General features: G+C 42.2%; 1 protein-coding gene across 2 annotated transcripts in view; it reads left to right on the top strand.

Annotated features, from left to right (window-relative positions):
• CACNA1C (calcium voltage-gated channel subunit alpha1 C) overlaps positions 1-27,552 on the top strand; it is a 495,176-nt gene that overhangs the window by 419,706 nt on the left and 47,918 nt on the right. Inside the window, exons 30-32 of one of the 2 annotated variants that reach the window (XM_074162069.1) lie at positions 175-285; positions 18,223-18,306; positions 18,928-19,011. In XM_074162069.1, coding sequence (XP_074018170.1) covers positions 175-285; positions 18,223-18,306; positions 18,928-19,011 — 279 coding nt within the window. The remainder of the gene's footprint in view (positions 1-174; positions 286-18,222; positions 18,307-18,927; positions 19,012-27,552) is intronic. The other variant, XM_074162077.1, reaches the window with a different exon arrangement.

Here is a 27,552-nt window from a genome sequence, read left to right as displayed (position 1 = left end):
AATGGCTAGAGGTATGGAAATGCTTGTGTGTGAAAGGAAATTCTAAATTGGAAAAAAATGGAGCAAGCTGGGGCTTTCTTTAGAGAACCTCAACATAAAGGGAGATCAGGAAGGGCCCCGTGGAGTCCTAAGGAGCTGGTGTGTCCCTTCCTCACCCTGCTGCGTGTTTTTCAGCACTACGGTCAGAGCTGCATGTTCAAGGAAGCCATGAATATCCTCAACATGCTCTTCACTGGCCTCTTCACTGTTGAGATGGTCCTGAAATTAATCGCCTTCAAACCCAAGGTAGGTGCTGTAGGCGTAGAGTTTCCTGGCCTCTGTGTGTGTGCGCATGTGTGCGGGGCAGCTGTGAGGAGAAGGAGGAGGTGAAACTTTCTGATCTATTACCCCACCAGTTACTGAGCTGGACAGTTGCTCTCTGGATTGGAGTCTCGCATATTTTTAATAACTTTTTCACTGGAGAGTAGACACACTAAAAAAAAAAAAAAAAAAAAGGCAACATCTGCTAATAGACAAGGTTCCTAGTTCTCTGTTTTCATTAAGTTATAATAGTGACACTATGTTAAGGCTATAACATGTTTTCCATTTTGAATGTTATTCTAATGCTCTCTCTGACTTTCCTTAAATAAATTATAAATAGCATCCCATGATTAGTCTCCTGGCCCAAGTGAAGTTAATCAAGTGTGACTCATTTTGGTTTATGAGCTTTGGAAAAAAATATTTCTTCTGAGAGGACTACATCTCAATGGTAGTTTGGATTGCTTTAGTTTTAAATTTAAGACTTCATTGATAATATTCAGTACCCCAGCAGGTCCTGGCTGAAAGTATTGTCCTGTCCATTGGACCATGGCATTCTACTAGTGAAGCTGCACCATGGGGTATGCTTATAACCTACTCATCCAACTAAGTTGCTGCAGGACAAGGACAAAGATTCTGACCTCACATAATTTATGATTATACACGGCTTTCTTCTTTGGGGTTTAAGTTCAGTGATGTGTCATAAGGAGTGGAATCCAGATACCTAAACCTGGGTACCTCATGCCATTTCATATCTTCAATGATACCTTGACACATAGGGTTTGTATCTTGAAGGATACCTTGATCGATTGGGGTTGGCAAATACTGTCTGAAGCATCAGTTATGACACTGGTAAAGATGAGAACAGTCACGTCTGACAGTCATACTTGTCCTTCATGTTAAACATTTAGGGAAGCACTGAAGTTAAGAGCTCCTCCCAGTTCTAACCTAACATCTTCCTTATCCTCAGCTCAGAAACTTTGCTCTCCAATTCTACTGAATTCAGTCTTACTTTTTCGTGTTAACTCTGTGTTGACTTTACTCCCACCCAGCCTCTCTCTCCTTCTTCCACACTTTCTAGGACTTCCTAAAAGAGTCACAATTTATTTTTTTCCTGAGCTCAATATCACTATCCTATCTCAGATGCAGTTCTCTTGAAAGTTAGGAGCATCTTGTGCAGTCCTGTTGAAGGACTGATTTATTTTGTGAAAACTCAAACACCATCTTGGGAAATTTAGAATTATCATAATTTATTTCAGAAGGGATTATAATTTTCAGGAGGGATCTACCTTTCACTTTTCAGATTTCACTATGTCTGTTAGCAAACAAATGTTCTGGCACTCTGTAAAAATATTATCTGCACACTACACACCCAAAAGCGTATCTCACAGGCCTTGTTATTTCTGATTTCATGATTCTGTTTTGCAGGAGATTCTTAACTTTGAGAAAGATGAGGTCTTCAGCAGATATGTTTTGAGCACTTAGGGAAAAAGTTCAACCACTTCAAATATTGAGCTCTGAACATATACAAGGAAAGATTTAGCTGACATAGTTGCCTCTAACAGAATTGGCATTGATGATATTGGAGCTTCTTTCTACTCCCTGTGTCTTACTTTTCTGTGTGCAATCTCCTTTTCAAGTTTTACTACACAACAAAGTACTAAGCAAAATCAACTGAGGGTAAACATGTATCCTTCAGATAGCAAAACATCAGAACAGATTGCCTAAAGAGATTGTAGAATCTCCATAATTTGAGTTTTTAAGATTAAGTTCGGGGAACCTTTCATTAGAAACATTTTTAGGAATGTACGATCTGCCTTGAGACAGGGAAATGGATTACACTCTCTCATGAGGTTCCTTTTAGCCCAGTTTTTCCATGATTCGTTAATTTCCAAACTAAATCCCCAGCTGCTACACTGTAGTAAAAGTGAGAATATAAAAGACATTTCCCCTGTGACCAGAATAGTAGTATCTTTATAAATATTCTCAACTAAGGATCAGGTGACAACCTCAGGTTGGGTCCTGCCCATCCTGAAAGAGTAGCCAGTGAAAAGAATAAATTTGTTTCAAATGCTAGTCTGGCCTGTATGCCAGACTATGCCAAAAATAGTACTAACACTTAAACTTCTATTTTAATTAAATACCTTCAGGAAAATAAACAATTTTTTTAAAAAATGGAACCACAGTTTTTACAGGGAAGAAAAGCACAAATCAACTTGTGGAAACAACTAATACAGCAAAAGACTTGCCTCCAGCAGTATATTCATACTGGATTATGTTGAGTATGAGTTCAGTGACTTAAGTTTGGAAACATCAAAATTCCTTGTGTAACTTGCCATTGTCTGTTCAGTACAAAGATTTGGTCTGCAGCCTTCATTCCCTGCTCCATATTGACTCAACCTGCTTTCCAAAGAAGGAAATCCCTTCTCCCAGATGACCACTTGGACGGATGTGGACCAACACCCGGGGGAGCACAATCTGCTTCTCTTTAGGTTGCATATTAGGATTGAAGGTGAATTTGCCTGGAATATATTCCCATGTGGGAGTCTCCCAGCATGCAGAAAGTTGTTACCTTAGTCTTCTGCTTGGCCGGTCCTTGTGTCCTCCATATCACTCTAAGGTATAAAAACAAACTGCATTTGCAGATGGAGGTTGTCCCCAGGAACACCAGCTGGAAAAGTCTGACAAGATTTCATTGTCACCTGGGTGAATGTCACTAGAGCACAGCCATCCTCCTCTCCCCTCTAAACGACCAAGTCCCCCAGGCAAAGAAATGAGATGCTAAGTGTTATTAGTGTTTCCCAGATGTGAAATGGCAAGCTTAAATGCTCATGAGATCTCTGCTGAAGACAGATTTGTCTGCCATTTCCTCAGCAATAAAAGACAAACCAGCCTTTGTTTAAACTGCTTTGTCTCATTAAATTTGCGCCCAAACTTCATTCTTTTCTATGTGAAGAGTATCCTAAAATGAGTGAGTTGTAAACTTTATGACTGACAAGAAAGCAGGAAACTTGAGTAGCTGAAGATGTTGTGTCCTCGGCTTAGCGACAAGCCCCAGGAGGGTGTGGCAGAACAGAACTGAGTACAGAACTGAATGTGGCAAAATTTGTTCTGTTTTCTCCAACGTTGTGGTGCTTAACCCAGCAGTGGGTGTTGCAGCTAACCATCAGCTACAACAAGCAGTGCAGTGACATGGAGGCAGCCACCAAAGAGCTCTCTCTTGCACAGTCACTTCCTAAAGGCACCTTGGAATGAATGGTCCACAGCAGCCACAGAGGATCACGGTTTCCTCCGTCTGTTCAAGGTAGAACAAGCTGCTGTTTATTCATACCTTTACCAGAGAGAATTGCTAAGGGAACTGGGACAGGTCTCTGAGGTATTCAGAGCTGCTATTGCCCTAGCTTCTTACAGAAGTCACCACAGGGATGTGCCCATGCAGAAGAGCTTTGGGGGAAGCCTGGCATTCCTAATATGTAGACTTTTTGCTGCAGGCAGTGGTGTGGCAATCGCTATTGTATTAAATAATATAATGTGCTACAATGCTACCTATTACATATGTAGCAACAGAAATGGTGGCAGACTTTGAATAGATTTTTTTATTGTATCTAGTTTTTATTTCTTCACTCCTATTCTGTCAGGAGATGTGTCCTTCCTATTTGTTGTTCTCTATAGTAAGGGTAAAATAAGTAAATGCAATCAGTTGCACAGACATTAAGTAGGATCACATATGTGCCTGACTGCAAAGTATCAGCATGGATAATCCAGCCCTGCAACTAGTCCTCGTGATAGAAGCAAGGATTTACTTGTTGAAAGGCCAGCTGTAGGAATAAGGAGCCAAGTCTGAGTCAGGGCTCATCTCCTAACACTTACAGAAAGTATGTGAAGGGGGTAGAAAGACAAGGGCTTTCCTAACTAAACATACTGTTACTGTTGCGATTGGTGTCTCTAGTTAGCAAGTCCCTTTGATACCTGTCCTTTTTATTGGCCATCTTCTGTGAATGGTGTTTCGGTTTGTTTAGTCTCCAGGGTGGCTATAGAGAAGAGGGGTGTGTTGGAGCTGCTGTTGCTGGTATAGATAGTGCAGGCCAGGCAGAGACAAGCTTCCTAGAGCCCCTGTGTTTCGGTGCGGAGCATTTTCTGGAGGAAAGGATCAGTTATCCCAGGTTTTTTTTCAGGATAAATCTAAGCACTGCGTAAGACATCTCATCTATGCCTGATGCAGTCTTGATGGAAGGGTGTGCTAACAATGAGCAAGAGAGATTTGGGATGATTAGGGCTGCTGATAAAGAAAACATCCACTACATGCTGTACATCTCCTTAAAGAGTATTAATGTGCTGCTCTGAAGCAAACTCCCAAATGGACCTGAGTGTTTGTCTTGGCTGATGCTCATAAACTGATTCAAGACTAGTTACTTCAAAGAGACAGACAGTTTAAAAGTAATGCTGTTGAGCCAAGGCCTTTTGCCGCTTTGTTTTTCTAATTTTATAAATTCTCCAGCCAGTCTGGTGAGCTATTTTCCAGTTCCTGCAAGGAGCAAGCTGCTGCTACTTCATGCTTTTTCCAGAGAAAACTACTAAAGGGAATGAGAGGTGCTGGGCTCTCTGGGGTGATCACAGCTACCACTGTCCTAGCTTCTTGAAGAAGAAATCCCCACAGGCACCAGTCCATGAAGAACCAGCTGCTCCACAAAACCTGCCTAGTGTTTGTCTTTTGAACTCAGAGACAACAACTTAAAATTCCTATTCATATGAAGCGGCGCCATCTGTCAACGTACATGCTAATATGGGGATGGATATTCCTCCAGGAATTTCAGATTTTTCCAGCTCCCTGGAATGGATTATTTTTACTGATGAACCACATCTACTTTTTCTTTCAGGAAACATTTTGTCTATCCTCTTAATTAGCTAGTGCAGGACTAGTAATTCGAGAGCTCTGAATTTTCTGCCACTGTCCCTGTCGTCTCAAAGTCAGCAAGACATATCAGTGGAATGACTCCCATGCATAAAGTAATGCACATGTTCATACAATCGTCCCCCTGTACTCGGCACTGGTGAGGCCCCACCTCGAGTACTTTGTCCAGTTTTGCGCCCCTTACCACAAAAAAGACATTGAGGTGCTGGAACGGGTCCAGAGAAGGGCAACGAAGCTGGTGAGGAGTCTGGAGAGTAAGTCTTATGAGGAAAGGCTGAGGGAGCTGGCATTGTTCAGCCTGGAGAAAAGGAGGCTGAGTAGAGATCTTATCACTCTCTACAACTCTGTGAAAGGAGGGTGTAGAGAGGCAGGGGTTGGTGTCTTCTCCCAAGTCACAGGTGATAGGACCTCAGGTGAAATGGCCTCAAGTTGCACCAGGGGAGGTTCAGGTTGGATATTAGGAAAAATTTCTTCACTGAAAGGGTTATTAAGCATTGGAATGGGCTGCCCAGGGAGGTGGTTGAGGCACCATCCCTGGAGGTATTCAAAAGACAGGTAGACATAGTGCTTAGTGACATGGTTTAGAGATGTGGTTTTTTGTTTTTGTCAGAGTTAGGTTGATGGTTGGACTAGATGATCTTAAAGGCCCCTTCCAACCTAGACAATTCTATGATTCTATGATATATTCTGTCAAATCCGAGTCTGCATGTGGAAAGAGAATCTTGGGGATTTCCTCTGTGGAATTACGACTATCAGAGACACTACAGATCACAAGTCTATTCCGTTTACCAGACACTGTCAGCACCTTTCTTCCCTGGGTGTTTATGGATGTTACTTGTAAAGCAGCTTGTAACAACGCCATCTGTCCTGCCTCAGATAGTTAGTTCAGTCCCCCATTTATCACTGCTACTTTGCTCTGAAATTCTTGCCATTCTTTAATGTCATTTTTATGTAGCAGAGTTCAGACTTCTGTACACTGCTTCAAATAAGTTTCACATTCAGTACAAGGCATATAATCTCATGTGATCCCAGGAAAAGCTATGACCCTCTAGTGAAAGTCATGAGTGTCACCCATGGTTATTTCATCATCTCCATTTACTGATGGTTCTATGTGGTTTTATTGTTTCTTTCTCCCCTGATGTATTTGCCCTTTATTTTTCTTTAAGCTCCTCTCAGTCAGCATTTATCATGCATTTGATGCACTGATATCTCTTCTCAAACCTGCAAAATGACTCATCTGTTTTTGTTCCCTTTTTACTACTCCATTTCTAGTACATTTATGCCTATAAACAGATCTTTGAGCAGTCTCTCCTAAAGTCACACTGGCTGCTTCATACTACTTACATTCTTCTTTCTAACCATAACCATAATCTGTCATTCCTTGGTCAGGACAGAAGCTTCAGGATTTTCACAAACAGCTGAAATTTATATCCAATTTATCCCATTGCACTACAGAAACAAGGTTGATTAATTTTGGAAATCTGATGCTTTTGGTATTTCTTCATTCTAGTACCTTTAGAAATACCTATATATCTTAGGATGCTGCCCTGGCATCATTCATCCCAGTGTTTTATTTCTCCAGCTTATACAGAGCAGGTAAAGTAAAGACATTATGCACTGATACAAAAATGTCAGGAAAACTGGTTACAATTGAGTGTTCTTTTGCCCAGGACTGAAAAACACTTCAGGCCCATCCAACAGACATCAGAATCATATTTAGTTAAAAATCACACGGTGTGGGATGAAACGTGATGGTATGACGTAGTAGTTTAGGTTGTGTAAATGTACAGGTAAGCCCATGGTGCAGGCAGCTGCCTCCCTCTCATGGAGTTTGGCCACACAATTCCAGTTGTCAGATGGCTCTTTGCAGATTTTCTCTGCTGGTTTTGTCAGGTTCTTAACCTAAGTAGTCATCTAATTGTTTCCTCTCCTCAGCTTCAGTATTGCCCTTTCTGTTGTGGAGGTTCATCATCTAGACATGGAGCATTTCCTGACTGAGTCATCTACCCAGTGCAGTAGGAAAGGCAGTCTCCAACCACTACCCTGCCTTTGGTTGGAACAAGTGTTTTAAGAGGCAAAAGAAGGGGTGAGAAAGTGAGTATGTTTCAGGATTTGTGGCCGGGGAAAAAATATACCTCATTCAACAAAAAAAAAAAAAGAGTGATCTCTGCTTGATGTTGGGTAAGAAATAGCGAGCATGGAGGGAAGTAGAAATAGTCAGGTAAGACAGTGTGTGAACTGAAGAAAGTGAGAGAACTAAACAAATGGGAAGGACAATGTCTGGGGGGAAAAGAGAGAAAAAACAAACCTGGAGAGGAGAAAAAGCCATGCACAGAAAATGGAGAGTGAGAATGGACAGAATATCCTTAAAGGTAGAAAGGAAAAAATAAACCAAAGACCCTGAAAGAGGAAAGTATTAATAAAATGGAGAAATAAATGATTGGACAAAAAATGATGCGAGGAAAAGAAAAACAGAAACAGGGATGAAAGGAAAAGTAAATATGGAAATGAATTTTTAGAAAATTAAAAACTGAATTAAAACTCATAGCTTTTAAGCTAATGAACATCTTCTTGTGCTTCTGCATTTTATTGAAGTTCCCTGGCAGACGTCCCAGGTCTTCATCTTCGAACACATCAGTATCTCAGCCACAGAGCCTCCCTGTCTACTGTCTCGTCAGAATAATTTGCAATAAAAGTTTGGTGCAATGTATTTCCCTACTTCTGTGGATTAATCTCAGCCCTGTTGCAAAATGCATCAGCAGGTTACCCCAGAAATACTTTCCCTTTTCACTCTAATTTTTTTCTATGGGTAAAGTCTGAACATATTGTATATTCCTTTGGATCTTCTGTACAGCCAGTAGCCCAGCTGGAATTAATCTCAGCTGCTTCAACAAGTCCAGCAGCCGTATGACCAGAAGTCCATGACATCTCTGTAGTGCACGACCAGACACTGCACTGTATGTGTGCAGTCAGTCCGAGGCTCTCAAGGAACTGCTGAATCAGACTCAAGGGTTTTGGAAATACACTAGAAAAGAGAAAAAATCTTAACCCCTCATTAATCACTCCTTTGCTTTCTCTTTACTGTGACTACCCGCCTACCAGGAGTTTCCTGCATTTTGCATAGCATACATGTCATGTGGAGATTTGACCATATAGTCTTTCATGCCCGCAGGTCTGGGAGGAAGAGCCTCTTTTCTGACCCCTTTCTGCAAAAGTAAATACCAAAAGTACTGTGTGTCAGAGCAGCATGTTTAGGTGATTTTCATGTCAAGAAATATTTGGGATAATTATTCTGGACATGGATGATCAGGTCATCCCAGTCCTTTATATCCATCAGTGGGTTGGAACAGAGAGTCATCAGGTAGACTTGCTCCTGGATGCTGCTTGCCTGACAGGATTTCTATTTGCCTGTATGTCCAGGAGAAAGAAGGGAAAAGAGAGGCTAAGAAAGTCCTCTTGCAGCACAGTCTTGTGCCACAACACTCTCACGGCAGCTCAGCATTGAGACTTTCTCACAGGACATGAAAAGGCATCCCACCAGCCAAGGGCCAAAGCAGCTGCTTTTGTTATTCCAGGCCTTAAGTCAAAACTACTTAGGAGTCTGCACTACCAACGTATTATAAGGAAGTGACATTGAAAGAACAAACCATATCCTGGTGGTTTTGAGTGCTGTCCCATCAAGTTAAATAGCATATCTGATGTAACTGTAGAGCCTCAAATAACAAATCCTCCGGTTAGTATAGAAAACGAAAACTTGCGACAGAACATTAAGGATGAGGTTGATTTAGCAACAATTTCCACAGATGAGGAGTCAGCAAGCAAATAACTGCCTTCTCTGTCATGTGAAAGTACAGGGAATCCTCTTTGATACTTCCAGATTTCATCGGGTTCCTCAACAGCTCCTGAGCATGCGTGGGAGGGGAAGTCTGGCCATTCCTGACACATTGAAGGAGAAGAAAGTAGTGCCAGACTAAAGTTTTTCTATTGTGCATATGCTTATATTCTAAGATGGCATAGGCGTGACTCCACCTAAACAAGTCATGCGGTGTGAAAAACATTTGCTAGGTGAATTAACAGAAGAAACTGGATGGATGATGAGAAATGAAATTTTGCAGTAAATCTTGGCTCATACCTCGAGCTGAATCTGGGTCAGGAAGCGTCAAAGTCTTCCTTCTGAACACTGGCTGACATCCCATATGAAGTATACTGGTCCCTTTCCCATGTCCTCGTGGAAAATGTATGTTGCAGAAGGGCATCAGTAGAGTTGATCCCAGTTAGTTTCTTTCTTTGTGCCCCCAAAGAAGAGGCGAAGAATGAAATGAGTATCAGAACAAACTTCCCTCTTCATGAAAAAACCCTTGTCCTTTCGTGTTGTGGTGGAAGCAAACAGTGAGGGATAAAAACGCTGTTTGATCTACAGCTTCCCATGTTACGTTCGTTGTTTAAATGCAGGACTTTCTCCTTCCTGGTGGATGAGGCCAGCAATTTTCTGCATGCTCTAATTGCTGTATAGTATGTGTGAAATTTCTAACACTGATCAACCAGAGCTATGCAATCCTCCAGCATTCTGAAGGATCAATGGAGAATTCAGCAGGCAGAAAAAAATGTTAAGCTGTATAAGAGCTTCAATGAGAGAGGACCTTTTCCTTCACAGCAAACGTACCCAGAGAATTTGCATATTGCTGCAACATTGTGACAGATTTATTTTCAGTCTGGCACTTGGGGGTTTTAATGTCATTATAAATGATCAAAAATAATGATATGACTGCACAATGCAACAGTGTGGGAAGTACTGTATTAGCTATTATACTTAATTATTTAATACCGAAAATTATTCGCACAGTGTTAAAAGCCCAGTGGGATGGTGAACTAGGGTCTCATTCACAACAGCATCGACAGCGTCAGCAGCAGCATGTAAAGGGAACAGTTCCAGGGAAAAGTGACTCGCTCTCAGTCTCAGAGGAAAAATCCCAACCCTCCATCACTTCATGTGAGGTTGTTTTAAAGGGTCAAAAGTTCTCACAGATGTGAATCTTCTCTTCACGTAAGAATGATACTAGATAAGAGACTGTGATACAGCCCCTGTTAAGAACTGTTCATCATGTTAGGAAATGACGTTTCCGCTGCCAAGTGCTCACCTGGCTGAGGTCTAAGAGAATTTATTTCCCTTCTCTCTCATGCATCTGGCTTTTGTATGACCTTGGAAACTCTTTTTTTCTACGTTTCTGCTTCCCCAAGTGTAAAATGAGAATAACCATCCTGTTTTGGAAAGTTATGATTGATGGATAACATGAAAGTAAGCATTATTTTATTAACTACTCTAACCCATATAAAATCAAGCCTTTTCTGAACATTGAGATAACTTACAAAAAAAAAGAAACTGTTAAAAAACCTATTGCTCATACATACCAGCCTGTTTCTAGAAGTTTGTGCCTTTCTTCCAGTTGGTATCCATTATCCACAAGCAACCATGTCAGAGCAGTACATAGCCTTTTGCCATGATACATAAGGAGACAGAGAAGCTATTCCAATCCAGCCCTATATTCAGAATGCTTCTTCACCCATTACTTGCCAGCGTCTCATCTTCCTACAACAGTAGGTGGCTCTTCACTCTGAAAGATATGTCACTTCTGTTCTTAGAGGTCTTTTACTTCTTTTGAATCATTCTTCCCTAGACTGGGATGTCAGTCCAACTTTAAAAGACAGACTATCTTAAACAGCAAAGCTCATCCTTTTGCTCTTTTCATAGCAGTGTTTCATGTTGCTGGTTTGGTTCATTGCCTTCAAGAGTTATTTGTTGGCTCTCATCAAGACCTGCTTTTTCTAGACCTTGCGGAAGTCTTTGAGCATTTACAGCTTCTTCCTAATGGAATTTGACAGCAAAATTCTCACAGAATGCATTTTGTGATAAATTATCTGTTCAGACATAACAAGCCATCACATTCACTTTTCAGTCTTTACAGTAAGACTGGTGTTGATTTTGTTTCTCTTTGCTGAGAACAAGTCTGGTTTCTGACTGCAAGGCAGTAATTGTTAAATGATTGCAATCTAATTACTGTTCATGAGGAAGAGGGTCCAGCTCCTCACAGGGTATCACTCTGCCACAACATACCTGAAGAAAAGTCAAGAATGTTTATCTTATTTTTCTAGGTGGGCAGCAGAATTTATAAGAGAGCTTTCTGTTACTCTGCCTCCATTTTATTGCATTTAAATCAAGGAGGCCTTAGGCATTACTGTTCTGAGGCATCACTCACCCTTCCTTCAAAGGCAGCTAAGAGCAATCCATGCCAAAAATGACATCAGGGTCAGCCAGTTGAATCATCCCGTTTCAGCATGTTTTACTGTAATCATTTCCTTAGGATGTTTCTTTGAAATACAGTCTTTGCCATCTCTAAGTGATGCTTCTATAATAAATGCTTCCATATTGCCTTTACCATGCTTCTTTCCAAGTCTTTGGAGGACTTGGGACCATAACATTGCACTTCAAGCCTTTCACACGGCTGGGTGCTTGTGTACTACTAGCCACTTTACAGAAAATAAAATACAAAGAGATATAATATAAATGTACTGCCACGTAGGTGGACATAGAGGGGCTCATGGGACCATCTAGAAAATACAATTCTGGTGGAATGAACTGGGTTGCAAGATCTGGAACTGGGGATTCACAGTTCACAGGACAGGTATCATAAAGACTTCTCTAAGCATGTCTCCACAGCATTGTCAATTATCAGTAGGTATGGAGAGCGTAAAAAAAGGTCTGTTGTGACACAAGAGATTATATAGTTCCAGTCTCCATAAATGTTTGTCAAATTGGGGACCTTGGTTCAGGCAGCAGGGTTTTTTCTTTTTTTCCTGTGATGGAGATATTTGTCCAATAGAAGCACAGGTGAGAGCCATAATTTCCTTTAGGACCTACAGGCTCTCAAACAATAAGCAGAACGTGGTAACTTTTAACCAGTAACAAGCTACCCCAGATTTATACCAGTGATCTAGAAATAAATACTTGGGGCTCTTTTTGGGGTCACAGAGCCATTCAAGTGCTCCAGCCCCTTTGTTTCTGTCAAGCAGAGTGTCCAGTATGTCCAGACAGGTCTTCAGACCCGAAGGGACACATCTGCTTTCACCAACATCTTCATTGTGAGAGAGAGCGTGAAACAGAGTGAGAAAGAATAAAGGAAAATATCAAAGTTATTAAGCATCTATCTTGGTCTACAAGTTGGTCTTGTTTTCTTATGGAATTAGCAGAGAGAGGCAGGAGGCTTCTTCAGAACTGACCAGACCTTTTGGAGAAGTCTGGGGAGCTGAAAGGCTCCTCTCCTCACTCCCTGCCTGCAGAAAGATTTAATGGAGTACGGGGGGGGTTGTGCAATTCCCTGCAGCAGTGACTCATTACAGCAACTGGAAGGTGAACTGCAGGGAGTCTGTGTCTCAGAATTAATCCATCAATGGATGAGAGCTGATAGATAGTATGCAAATAGATGCTGTTTTCCTGCAGCTTGTCAGGAGCTCCAAGCAGCTGCATCCTCCACTTTATTCCTTCTCTATTAGGTTCTGCTAATTTCCCTGATTGCCGTTATGGCTAAATGGTATCTTAGCATAACAGAATTTGCATCTGACACAAATCTCCATTTGGTGTCAGGAGCTATTGTAGCTTTGTAAGATTGTTCAGGATACAGGCGAATCGCTCAAATCTGCTGTGAGAAGGTATGCCAAGAGTCACAGTACTGTGTAAATATCATTTGATACGATACTGTTTTCCAATGAAACTGTCTCTTTTGCAAAAATACTTTCAGGGAAAGCCTCTTTTATTGAAGTCTGAGAACTGACTCTTGCAGCTCCAAATAGCCTGCAGCATTTTCAGAAACGAATTCACATACTAAGCAACCATCAACCAAACGAGCAGTTCATCTCATTTTGCAAATCCCCAGCAAAGTCTGCTTTGGTGCCCTTTACAATCAGCATAAAATTTTCGCTAAGCAGTCATGCTGTATATCAGGGTACAGGCCCCTTTCTGTCCTTCCTGTATACTCATTCCAGCTGATTAAGAGTGATGCTTCTTTTTGCTGTTTTAACATGCAAGTTTGTTTCAGATAAGTGGTAGTGAGGTTCTCCTGTAGTTTGCTTTCCTTTTAGGCTATGTAGTTATCTATATGTCTTAGTTTCTCCTCCCCGTTTCTTCATTTCTGTATTCATATATGCATGCATGCATGTCTTTCCCTTCTTTCCTATGACATTGCAACATCTTCTTCCACTGGGGACCATCTGACCTACATTCAGATCCCACCCAGTGAATAACCTTGACCCTTGCTGTGCTCTTCATCTTTAGAGGCTTTTGTCTCAGAGGGGGTTTTGAATTTTTGCCAGCCACCTCATAAGAGATGGAAATGAAAACCTGGGACTAAGCAGATAAATAACTGCATATCTTTTAACACACAAGTGACCCTATAGCTTCCACAGGTCTGGGTGCTCAAAACCCAGCTGGTACCCTGACTCAATAGCACCCTTCCCCTGAGGATTGCTGTGCTTCAGTGTAGATGCATAGCTCTTCAGCCACCACACATTCTTATTACGGGCCCCAGGTGACTCTGAGCTCAGACCTTCAGACAGAAACGGGCAATTTTCCCAGCTGCTAATGAGGCTTCTTAGATACTGCATTTAGGATCTCATATTTGCAGAAAGTAAAAGAAATGGTCTCCGGAGATTTCAGTGGCTCCATGAGTACCAAAACAAACCCCAGCTTCTTTGATAGCTAATCTCGGCAACTAGGAAACCTAAAAATGATTGGCATACTCATTCTGAAATGCTACAATGTCTGCTCCCTTGTAAAAATGAGATTCCATTCCAGTCAGCTACTGCATATTTATGCTCAGCCTTTCATTAACTTATTGATCATGTGATGATACACTATCCTTTGCTACCTTTGGGGAAATAAAACAATGGGGAAAAAATGGGCTCTAATGGTGGGGCTGTTTTATGCTTCCTGAATATTCAGTCCAATCCTCCTGGTCTCTTCCTGTCCTCCTTTCTCCCCAAAAGCTTCATGGATCTCCAAAGACATCCCACAAGAGAGAGTGACTACCATTCCCCAGTAAGCCCATGAGGCTGCCATTATGTGACATGTAATTATACAGCTAAATCAGGGTCAAGCGTCTCCCTTTAAGGGTAAAATATGGTATTACACTCTAAATTCCTGTACTGCAAAAACAAACAGTGCCATCAATTCATTTCCAGTCAGACCTCCACCCCCTTGGGAAAAGTATACATAACTTTCTGGTGGGAAAAACAGTTTGGAAATACAACCTCTTTATTAGAGTGAAAGCTCTTCCTTCATTCAGCTTGTCTTTCATTAGCCACCCTGGTACACTCCAGTGAGGAATGTGGCTTGAAGAGGTACTTTGAGGTCACAAGAGGCAAGTCCTGAAGGCGTGTAGTTCACTCTCAATACGTACTGGTAACTCCTGACAAGATTATGAGGTCTGATCCAAAGCTAAGTAACCACGTGGCCATTCATAGGTAAATGTTTCTGAGGAGGGTGGCTTTTTAAGGAGGGATTCCATTACCTTGCACACAAATGAAGCATCTGTGTTCTCTGTTTTCTTTAAACTCTCTTACTGTGAATAATATCTTCCTATTTTTCACCCTTCTGTTTGAAACACAGAGGGAGCAGGTGAGGAGGAAAGGAAGGTTTTTAAATTTATGTGTTTCCGTGATTCAACACTGGCATATTGGATGTGGGGTTGAGTAAAACTGCATTTGTATCCTTGGTTCCTCTCTATCACTCATCTAAGAGGTACAGGAGGAAGAGAAGAGCTCTCTGAGTCCACCTAACAGCCGCACAATAACAGACCACAGGAATGCTCTTTCAGTGATCCCAGTGCAGACCAGCTCATGACTTTCAAACAAGAAGCTGGCTGATGAGACTCAGCAGAGCATTCCAGGGGAAACAGCTCACAGCATATATCTGGAGCAACTCCACAGAAGTTGGCAGAGTGACTCTAGATATGCTGTGGTGTCACAAAGGTCCAAAGCAGCTATTTGTGATAAAAATTAAAAAGGGACCTTTTCTCTCCTGAGATGTGCCAGCTGTGTCAGTGCAGTGTCATCGCTTCCAGTGAAGTTACATTACTGCAACTGGGAGCAAAATTTAATTCACTGGCTTCAGTGGTCATCTGAGGACAGGATTTGATGCTGCATATTACCTGAGGTTTGTACCAGCAGCAAATGCTGTTTTACCAGCAGCAATGGCTATTGGGCTCCATGTTTGGAGTTGCTCACTAAAAAGAAATTGTGAAATTGTGAATTTGGTACACCAAAAATATTATTTGCAATATGATGCCAATTGTAGTAAACATAACCACTTACCCATCACCACAGATTTAAAAATATACAGTCATCATTTTTATGGGCAAAACCTGAACAACTTGTTTTGGATCTTCACCCTTGCAACTGCCCAAAAGTAAACTTTGGTATTTTGGAGTTGTTTGGGTTCCTAAAGAAATCCTTAATAGTTCCTAAACTATGTGATTTGAGAAGGAAATGGAAGATAGCCATGCTATTGAATGCATGTATTGGTTTGGCATGTGAGCAGTGCCATTGCCTTCAGCAGGACTGTACAAGTGAACAGGGGCAGGAGGATTGGGTCTGTTGTCTTCTACTCCGTTCTCTTTAATCCTGCAAGTGTACTCTCTGCCAAGGTCGCATCAGGCTGCAAAGGCACTTTTTGCAACTCTGTATGATCTGTGTCTGTCCTTTATTTATTCAAAATGTGTTTGCCTCTACAATTTAATCTGCTGTTCTCTCCCTCCCCTTCCTCTTGGTGAAGTCTAATTACAGTTTTATTCCAGGTCCATCTGGTTGCTAACGATGCTGGACATCACCGCTGAATTCACTCTAATATTTGTTGTGTATTTTCTAGGCTGGACGCTGAATAATAATATTCTCTGAATTTGCTTTTGCTCCTGTTTCCTTCCTCCCTGTTGTAGCTAATTGTGTAGTAATATGTAGCCATGGGATTATTACTCCTCCCAGTGTAGATCTGCTAAGAGTTGCCTGTTTCAGGCTACAGAATAAAAGGGGTTTTTTTCTGGTTTTGAGAAGATTTCAAAGTCCACTCTACCAGCTCCCTTCACTGGTGTGGAACCAGCTGGGCAGTGGCTTTCTCTGCTTCATCTTTTTTTTTAATGTCTTTATTTTTCCTGCCCCAAACAACACAATTTAAACTGTGAGTCTCAAAGCATTCTGGAGGTAGTGTTTTGGCATTTAGAAGGACGCTTTTTGCAAGTGCCTGCTCCATGTGATGGTTGAACCCACCATAATTTCAGGTTCCCAAGCCTAGCTTGTGCAGTGCCAGTGCTGGGATTTTTTTATTTTATTTTTTTTCTTCTCCTTTTTGCTTTATGCAACACTGCCTGGGAACACAAACTCACACTTTACCCATGACCTGACTCTCTGGCTAAGAATAGCAGTCACAGTGCAACTTGGGTTCAGTCTCGCTGGAGACATGCTGCAGCTGGGAAACAGGGAGGTCAGATTCCCCATGCTCACAAAACCAAACACATAAAAGGAGTGTGGAGGATTTTGTATGTTCACCTCCTTTTAGGGCTGCAGAACAAAGGGAAGAGGTTGGCACAGGTGTCCAGTGAGCCAAGATTCTTTACTCATGACATTGACTTGGAGAGGAAGTTTGCATACAGAAGCTCACCTCCTGGGCTGAACAGGACCTTTTCCAAAAGGGTCCTGTATCCTTATGACCCATCCAGCCAAAAATCATGCAGGATGAGGATGGCAAGCAGTGCTGATTAGCATCTCCTGGGCCCTGCTTAGAATAATAAGATGTTTGAGATAGACCCCAAAGTCTTTCTGCCCAGTGACGTGAAGGTTTCAGTTTAGCACATGTTAGTGGATCTGCCATAGCTTGTCCCAGACAGCTGATGCTGCAGTGGCACTATCTTGAGGAAACATCCTCAAGTTGTGCCAGGGGAGGTTTAGATTGGATATTAGGAGAAATTTCTTCAATGAAAGGGTTATCAAGCATTGGAACAGGCTGCCCAGGGAAGTGGTGGAGTCCCCATCCCTGGTGGGATTTAAAAGCCGGGCAGACGTGGTGCTGAGGGACATGGGTTAGTGGTGGTTTTTGTCAGTGGTAGGTCAATGGTTGGACTCGATCTTAAAGGTCCCTTCCAACCTAGACAGTTCTATGATTCTCTCTCTAGCATACTGAGCAACAGGTCACTGAGCACATTCTAAAGCCAACTTTGCTCTCATTCTTACCCCTTCCTGGTGGGATGCACCAGCAGATGCTACATTTACAGCTTCATTTTGTGGTGCAGACGAGCTTTCAGAGTAATGAAAATACCAGTCTTGCTCTGTAGTTTTAAGACAGGAGCTAAAGCATTAGTAATAGAAGCTGTTAGGCTAATGACTTGTAATACTCATTGTGACTGGGTAAAGATAAATGTGACAACCAAGGAAGTTTAAATAGCACATCCCCAGCTCGACTGTGCCCTCTGCTCCATCGTGATGTGGCAGCCGGCCGTTCCCAGCACCATCACAGAGCATTGCATCTGGAACACGGACTGGTGGATTGATAGTCACACTGCCAGAAGGGGAGCCGTTTTTTGAGAGAACTGTATGACACTGTTCTTCCCCCAGCCAGACCTAAGCCAAATGGGGAAGGGTGCTGTGTTGCTAGGAATCAGAGATGTCTGGAGGAGCCAGTCCTACAAGCCCTACTCCTGCGAGCAGCCATGCTCAAAGAGCTCAATGTGGCTTCCCTTTGCCCCCCGTCCCAGAGTCGGAGGGGAGGGGTGCCCTGGGATCACATTAGCTGGATAGGGGCAGCTCACACAAGTCAGGGGTGCCAGGACTGGGCTACAGCTTGAGATGCAACAAGTAGACTTAACAGGAAAACCCCTTGAGCATTAGGGCAGTAATTCTAATGGTAATTTTGAACTGTTTTTGTCTGTCTAACATTCCTTTTTAATCCCCATCCTGCCTGCCCCTTCCTTATGTAGGGTTACTTTAGTGATCCTTGGAATGTTTTTGACTTCCTCATCGTAATTGGCAGCATTATAGACGTCATTCTCAGTGAAACTAATGTGAGTATTACTCTACCCTCCCCAGGATACCACCACCTCCTCCTCCTCCTCTGCTGTTCCTTCTCTCTTTCTCTCTTTCTTTCTCTTTTTTTTTTTCTGGGTTTTTTCCCTCTAGTCATGCTTTTATTGAACTTGCCGTCGTCCTTCTCCTTCTCCCAGGGAAAAAAAAAAAGGAGGGGGGGAAAATGCCTCCTTCTTTTTCACTTGTCATAGCTTGCCCCAAGGCTGTGACTGGTGAAAGCGCACAGAGTTTGGGGTGTGTGTGCTTTTTTTCCCTCCAAAAGGTAGACATGCTTGAGTGTAACTTTCTGACTAACCAGGCTTTTGTTGATACCCTCCATCATGTGAAACGTTACAGAGGTTTGAGCAACCAATACTGTAGAGTGGTAAGAGACTATTTAATATGCCCACGTAACCTCTTTCTTTTCTTATTTTTTCCCTCTTCTCTCCCTCTTTCATGCTTTTTTTTTTTGTTTTGGTTTTTTATTTTATTTTATTTTACGTTTTACTTTTTTTCCCTCTTTTCTCCCTTTCCCTCTCTCTCTCCCTCTCTCTCTCTCATTCTTTCTTTCTCTTCCTTTCTCTCTCTTTCTCTTTCCTTGGCTTCTCTGCCACATGCAGCACTATTTCTGTGATGCATGGAATACATTTGACGCCTTGATTGTTGTGGGTAGCATTGTTGATATAGCAATCACCGAGGTGAACGTAAGTAGCTGGCGTCTGTCCATGATCGTGCCTGCTCTAACATTCATTTGTCTTTCCCGGGTTCTTTTTTTTTTTTTTCTTCCCTCTTCCTCCTTTCTTTTGAGTTTGTTTTCAAAGCTTTTTGTTTAGTTTTGAAGTTCTCTTTTTCTTTTTTTTTTTTTTTTTTTGTTTTCTTTTTATTCTGTTTTAATTTTTGGAACGACTTAAAGGACTTTTTGACTGTTGCATCATTTTCTTCCCTTCATAATCCGCCTGGCATGAATTAAACTGTATAGCAGGAAAAGTGATGGGAAACGTGGAGTGTAAGTGAAAAAGCTATTTGTGCCATGGGAAGCTGCTAGAATAGTCCCAGGCCAGCACTTTGGTCTACCCAGTGTTATGCTTTGCTTCCCATGGCAGTTCAATACTCTCCACCCCACAGAGATCTAAAGGTCAATTCTTTCGAGGTGGAACTGCGGGAACCAAACCAAGAATCCTCCCTGTCCCTCCTCACCCAAGCTTCCTCCAAAAGAAATAAAGACCAAATCGTCTCTGTTTAGAGGGACCTGCTCCTAATGTTTAGTTTTCTGATGTGAAAAAAAGGTAGATAAAATAAAAACAAAACAGAAAGCCCCAAGAAAAACACAGTGCCAGAGTTTCAGCCCAGTTTTTTGGGTTTGCAACCCGGTTTGCTCCATCTTGCAAATTCCACCAGCACAATTGACACTGATTGACCCCACTGGTGCCCGTCTCAGCTCAGGTGAAGGATTGAATGAGCCATGGAGACTGAAATGAGCAGCTGGTGTTCAAGGAATAAATCATATCAGGCACACTTTGTCCTCTGTCATTTTTTGGAGGTGGATGGATACGGAATTACAGGATAAGTAGACAAAAGACAGGCAGGAAGCACACAGATTCCCAAAAGAAAGACTACAGAGGACCCACTGGGTTTATGAGATGGACAAAGATTGCACTGCACAATCCAGCTTAGCAAGGCCAGGACAATATTAAGATTGAAAGAAAATTGCTGTAAATGTGTTAATGAAAAGCAAATCAATCATGAGTTTGCAAAATGATGTGGCTGTTGAATAAATATTCCAGCTTGGAATTGTTGCGTACTGTAGAGGCAATCCATCGCAAGCAGAAAAGTGACAGCATAGTTTTCACTCAGTGCTGTGTTTAGGGAAAAACGTAGGCAACATTTTGAAAAAATTGAAATGCCCTACTTTGAACTTTCCAAACAAAATATTTTCATATCTTGATTCTAGTTTAATTTCTGTTCAATTTTTTCAATTCTGAAACAAGGACATATATCCAAGTTGCAGTATTTTTATTTAGAATAAATGAAATATTTTATTTGACACTAGTCTATTTTCCTTGTCTTTTGAGAGAACGGAAAATAGTTTCTAACTGAAAATGAACTTTTTTTTTTTTTGCATCTCTTAAATGTCCTACTTTCTGCCCTATTTTCCCCCAGAATGTTGTAAACAATTTTGGTTACCCTTTTACTACAGTGATACTAGGATTGAGCTGATTTTGCAGAGGGAAGTTACAATGATCAGCAGGCTGAAGTTGTTAATTTTAAAGAATGAAATGAAAGCCTTTTTAATGCCACATTTGTCACAAGAAAACTAAATGGGGAACCTGGCAAGAGCCTTCAGATTGTGAAAAAGTTTCATTCTCATCCATAGAGGCGGAACTATACATGGCAATTGAGGAAATTAGTACAGTTAATAAGAGATGAATTATGCTAAACTTCAGCAAGATTTTCCTTACTGGTGTATTTGAATCTGTAGAAAAGTCTTTCAAGCAGAAAGGAGGGAAATCCTTGTGTTTTGCTAAATAAATGGAAGCCCTTCATAGTCAGAAACCCTGTAGTGGAGGGAAAATCTAATGGATCCTTTTGAAGAAATTCACAGTAATTTCCTATAAATTAAAGAACTTTTTACATCATGGTTTAAGACACTTTGATATACATCTCATTAAACTTTAGTCATCTGAGAGGAAGATAGATAGCGACCCAGGCTTCCTCTTACAGTTAATGGAGAGAAATACACACCTTCTCAGGCCAACTGATGTTTCCCTGTATGTGTCTATGACAGGGAAAATGAATTGCTCTTTGGAGGTGCCCATCCAGTGACTGGACAGTGTCTAGGTTTGTTAGGTTTGTCTAGACACCCAGCTCTCAGACGCTAAACTTAAGCAGGATAAATCGCATTCGTTCTTAGCATGTTGTCAAGAAGGTCACGCTGCTGCTAATTGTGCTGTGTTCAGATCTTCAGTCTCCAGGGCTATCCATATTGGTGTGTTTAATTACCACTGACAAGGCTCCCTCTCTTTTCCATTCCCTGTCTTAATTCAAGTTCCTGTCAGCCAAGGCCCAGAATCCAGTTTTTGGTTGCAGAAGTCTATGAAAAATGAGGGTGTGCCTCTGCCCAAACAGCCATCACCTGTCTTAGTTGAGGAGGCAGCAGGAGCAGCCCTGACTCTTTTAGTCAGGGTTCTGAATAGCATTTCGTGATGGTCCCTCTGTTTCCTCTAAAGAATCCTTTCCTTCTATACAGTTTTTACAAATTTCTGCACACGTCTTTTTGTTACCTGGCATGTTTAAATCTTCTCTTTTTATCTAGGCAAGTCCTTTGCTACTAGTTTTTAATGTTTGTTACTAAAAACTTGCACAATCTTTTGATGCACTGATAAATAAGCAGCAGCTATGGATGGAGTTTGTTCTGAAATGTTCTGAAATCCCTTTGCACTTATAACCCTTATTGAATAAGAGAATGTTTTGTATGTTGGTTTGTCCTGTCAGATTCCCTTCCTGCTAGCAGCACTTGATATGTTACATCTGTAGCAGATGGGCTTTGGAGGTAGCAGCCCATCTTGGATGGACAGTTGTCATCTTCCCAAGCAGTGTGAGGCAGTTTATCAGATACACTTCCCTTCTTCTCAGGAGCTTGTTGCTTTCTTGCTGTTTGTGGGTTTGAGCAAACCCTGCCTTGTGTTTCTGTACACTGTCTTGTCTTGTTCCGAGAGACCTGGAGTCTGAAAAAGAAAGAAAAAATAAACCCTAAAATGCCAATAAACTCCACTAATTGGAGATGCTTAGCCTGGTCAGGCACAGGTAAGATGTTTCTGCCCAACTCCTTAGAAGCTGAAGTATTTTTGTCATAAGGTCTTGGAAGGTGCTGCTCTTGGAGCTAAGGGACAGTTTTCATTGTGGTCAGTTAGGGAAGATGGAGACACCTGGCACAGGTCAGTTTGACACGTGGCCACAGACATGTAAGCCTGAAATCTCTGTGAGGTTCACCAGACGTTTGCACTCAGGGGAAGCACACCCAGCAGGTGCTGAGCTGCGATAGCTGTAGTTGCGGTGGGAATCCTGACAGTGTGCGTGTAGGTGTATGCGCTTGCATCTATTTCTGCAGTTCCCCATGCTCTGTTTTTTCATTTTGACAATTATTTTTGTTTCTTGAAAAGGAATTTCCCAGACCAAAACCTTCGTTAAGATATATGTGAGTGTGCATGGGTGGGTCTTGGTGTGTGCACTCCATCGGTCGTAGTATATGTTCTTGAATGGGCTTGGATGCCAGTGTATGGGCTACAAATACATGGGAGAGTGTCCAAACATGAAACCGTGTGTGGAGGAAAGAGAGTGTGTATGCAAGCATATGTATTTCATACATATTTGTGTTGTGAATGGTTGTTTATGGAGACACATGGGTTGTCGTGTACGTAACTGAGTCTATGAACATGTTTTCTGAGCCAATGTGGCTATCTACCTGTGCAAGTTTGATCTGCTTATGGGTGGGTGTTTATATCTGAGTTTCCCCTATGCAGGCATGTTCATCTGCATGCCTGTGGATGAGCGTACACTTGCATGTCAAGCTCAGCATATTTTTGTTAGCATGGCTGTGCATTCAAAAAAAGTGAGAAGGCATGTACTCATGAGGTAGGCTCCCAGGTGGCCTTCAGCATTTCTGAGTCCTTTAGGAAGCCTCCACTTAAAATACCTCCATGGTGTGGAGATATGCCAAGTGATAAGTCCAGTTATATCACATTAGGCCCACTTGCTTAGCTGCAGCTTGGGTACATCTCCCATGTGCCCCCAGTCAGCTCCACAAACACATGGAGATGCATCTCACACAACTGAGTAAGTGCCAAGGGCACAGGGCAGGTTAAAATCTGGTGGGTTTGAAAAACTTCAGAGAGTGGCACAGCTTCTGCCAAATTCACTTTTAAATTGCCTGGCTTTCAAGTTGCATTTTCAAAGCTTTGCTTCTCAGTAAGTGTTACACAACTAACTTCCCTAGCCACAAAATGAAGCTTTTTTCAAAATTTTCTGGAAATATTCAGTGATTCAATTTTGGGCCACTTTTAAGCCACTTCTTAAGTAACCAAAGAGGGAGGGGAGGACATCTGCTATTAGAAAAGTAATTTCCGAGGCAGAGACCACATCTACCATGTGTCAACTCTCTTTAAGTGCTAAGACCAAGAATGGCTTTGGGGGAATAAGATGAAAGATGATGTAATATATGAGGCCTGGAAGCTAGGGCTTGTGAGTATTCCTTGGACTTTGACTAGATCCCTATACCTCAGTCTCCCCATCAGTAAATTGGAGATTGTTATTCTTCTCTACATTAAGTTTTGTCATTAGTGTTTACAAACCACTTTAAGCTCCTTAGAAGAAAACATTAAGATGGTAAAAATTATTACTATCTATTATGATAATAATAGAAAATAAAATGCTATAGGGTTTGAATAAAAGTCAGCACATTTGGAATATATCATCCCAGAAGCAGTCCCAGGCTCAGGCTTGCATTTCCTTCCTTTCCTCATCAGCAGACACAGCCTGGAGTTGAGCACTGTGAAGCTGAGTGACAGCCTGTTCTCCCCTCCTCCAGGCAAGGAAAGTTGCTCATTACTATTTGTTGTGCTGTATCAAAGGGGGAAATCAAGTTCAATTTGTGCTCTGTGCTACGGTGCCTGAAGTGATGAAAGAAAAACAGTCAGACCCTGAGTCACTGGGAAATCTGCTAATGTAATGTCCTTCCTCTCAGTCAGAGAGAAAAGTTGTGGACCTCTCAGGTCCATAGGGTCCTTATTTCCTTCACCCTTTCCCCTGCCAGTGTCAGCCACAGATTCGGTGTGGCTGAGTCTTCCTTTGCCACCAAAGCGGTGCTCATAGCAGTGCCCACTGAGCTAGATGGGTCCCTGTGGCCAGCTGGGAGGTTGGCCCATCCAGCTGCAGTGGGCAGTTCACGGCGTGCAGATGTGTGAGAGTTTTGGAGGCATATTCAGGTGGGAGCATGTGTGTCTCCAGAGCACCAGCATAGGTACCAGTGACAGTGGGGATGTTGTGTGTTTGATTCTGTCTTGAAAGGATGTTGGGGAGGGAGGGTTTGTGCCTACCTATGAGCCTGTCACCAAGGGCTTCTCCTGCTGCCTCTGAGCGTGTTTGCATGTGCGGGTACCTCTGTGTTCATCAGTTGTGTCTGGGAGTGCATGAGGATGACTGAGCGAAACCATCTGGACTGGTATCCATCCCTCCAGTTGTATTCCGTGACCAAACTCGCGTGTCTGAGTGTGTCTGTGAATACTGTAGGAGCCACAGAGGAGGAGGAGGCACCCGTGACAGGTACGCAGTGTGATACAGCAGATGTGATGAGCCAGGGGGCTGTGCCTGGATCCAAGATGAGAACTATCAGGGACAGGGTACTGGTGACTTGCAGGCTTCTGTGAAATAATGGAATATTCCTCCGCGTAAGTTGCCCTTCTGTTGTAGCAGTACTCGTTTTCATAAGACTGAGCGTTGTGACTGGTCTGAGGGTTGATGGAAATGATGGGTTTTTTAATCATAGGTGACAGGAGGAGAAAAAATAGAAGTAGAATGTTGTGTGTGATCTGATCCATGGTGGCATCTGGGGTACGTAGGGCCTGGGTGCTTCAGGAAGTGGCACCCCTATGAAGAACGTTAGAGAAACCGGAAACCCATCTTGCTGTATTCCTTCCCCTAGAAAATATCAGTCAGGTCTGTTGTGCCCAGGCCTGCTGGGCAGTGGTTTGGTGTTTGTCTGTCAGATATTCAGGAGAGCTGAGTACTTTATATCTTGCATTTCTTAAAAGTTTTCTACATGCCGGTAGGAAGTCAGCAGAGGATTGCAGCTTGGTTGATTCCTGAGTAAGTGCAGTAAGGCCAGAGAGATACCAAAGCAGTAAGCTCCAAAGAATACTTGGAGACCTGTGCAGTGATTTCTCCTTTAGTCTTTTTTATTTCTGAAGTAAAGCAGCTCAGGCTTAAACCAGGCGCATGGGGCCTTTCCTTACAGTCATCTTGCTTTTGGTGTCAAGAGGCTTCATATGATTTGTCATGGGCTCCTGCTCCCATTCTTTGGAATATGTGACTGCCTATACTCAAGTCTCCCTCTCACCTTCTCCTGCATTTCTCCCTTTTAACCCACCCCCCTGCCTTTCTTCCTTTTCTCCCTTGCTTTCCTCTCCCTCGTCTCCAGCCACACTAAACCTCACAGGTTCATTTTCACCCTCAATCAATGTGTCTGAAGGCAGAGAACCAGTGGCTTAAATCCTGCAGTCCTTATTCAGGCAGAACTGCCGCAGGGCGTTCCGCCTGCGCAAGGACTGGAGCGGTCGGGCCCTGCGACACAGTCCTGTACACACACACCCCCCGCAATGGGAGCAAGGATCGGTGGAAGGACGACATACATCTAGCCTGCACCTCAGTTGGGACTGGCATTCATCTCTGTCGCTGCGTCTGTCTGTCTGTCTGTCTTTCTGTCTCTGCTGTCTGGTTCTCTCCGCTTCCATGCCCTTTGCTGCTCAGATTTTGGCCATCAGCTGCCGCTGGATACAAATCTTTGCAATTCCTAGAACTTGCAAGTTCATTTACCCAAACCTTACGGAAGAGGCAGAAAACATCTCCCTCCCTCTCTCCTCTCTCTCCCTCTCTCTCTCTTAAATGCCATCTGGGTAGCAGAGGCCTCCAAATTACGTAGCAAAGGGCTGGAGAAGCACAGTGGCTTCTTTTGACATCTTGTGTTGTCATACCCTTACTGCTGCCACCCTAGAAGTTGTATGTAGTCCTGAGCTATCCCTGTGTGTGTGTATATGTATGTATATATGACTTGTTTTCTTTTTGGTAAAACTACTGATAAAATTGTTGGGGGGGGGGGGGAGGAAGGGGAGGAGGCGGGGTGGATTTAGTTTGCCTTTTTTGATATCTGGTGGTGTTTTTATCACTAAACTAATCCAGGTAACACACCACGGTGGCCCCCGCTTCTGTATGTAGGAAGCCACGTTGAAGCATGGTTGTGAGCTGTAGCAGTGGCAAATGCCAGTGCACAGTGCTTTATTTTGCCTTTGGTGAACATCAGGAGAGCTGCTCTGAACTGTTCCCCAAATTAGGCTTAGATCAATTTGAATTTGATCACCTCAATTGTTTAATCAACAATTGGAGTGCATGGTTTTCACATTGTGTTGGTGAGAAAGAAGCATAGGAAGACTGTCTGACCACAACCATGTTTGAACAGGGTTATTTTGTTTTTATTTATGTATATTTTTGTTGCGAAGATGGGGCCTCTTTTTTTTTTTTCTCTTTTGACTTAAGAATGTTGGTATTCTGAGTGCATTTCCAGAGTTCATAATAATATTTCCCCATTCAAAGAGGTGATTTTGGTAACTGCACAACTTCTTCTGTAAGGAAATCTATATGAAATATGGGCAAACAGAAAAAAATGTATGTATTTTTTGCAGAAAAGGGGATAGTAAATGCAAATGACTTCTTCCTCAGTTTGCCTGAGTATTTGAGCTGTTACTGGTGACTAGCAATATTAACACCATAAGAAGAAAGCATGTCGTTTCCATGGGGAAACCCACTTTGAAAGACCACTCTCCACACTACCCAGTTTTGAGGAAATATCTCAGTATTGTGATTTCCACAAAATTACTTGTTATACTTGGCTTCCAACATTATTCCAGGTGCATGGAATAATCAGAATGTATTTTAATGCAGGGGAGATTTAAAAGCAGCATAAAAATAAATTTGCTGTACTGGATAAATATAACCACACACATGCTAGTTAATTAAAATATGAGAAACAGAAGATAAAGAATCCAGGAGAACAAATTCTTAAAAGCCAATTGTAAAAGTAGTAAAAAGAAAGTTAGATAGCCCTATAGCTTTAAGATTTGGTGCACAAACCTGGCTGGATTCCTTCTGAGTGAAAACATTTAGAGCTCTCTTTAAAACGGCAAGGCACAGCATCTCACTGACTGCACTGAGGAGTGGATCGTTCCTTTAATTACAGCAGGCTTTCACATACCCAAAACCTTGGAGGGTTTTAAGGCTTTTAGAGAAGGAGTCCTGATTTCTTATTTGACTGTAAATTATTGTTACAAGATCAATAATAGCTAATAGTAGGAACACAAAGTACCACAGGCCTTGTCCTGCATTGGTTCAATTGTAAAAAAGTGTGATGTACATTTCAGTACAAACAGCTCTTTAAAAAGCCTTCATCCAGATGTTCTAACCAATATTTAATTTTTCTT

Source organism: Numenius arquata, chromosome 2, assembly GCF_964106895.1.
Source record: "Numenius arquata chromosome 2, bNumArq3.hap1.1, whole genome shotgun sequence".
Taxonomy (NCBI): domain Eukaryota; kingdom Metazoa; phylum Chordata; class Aves; order Charadriiformes; family Scolopacidae; genus Numenius; species Numenius arquata.
The sequence above is the reverse complement of the archived record's forward strand: the minus strand, read 5'-3'. Positions and strand labels throughout refer to the sequence as shown.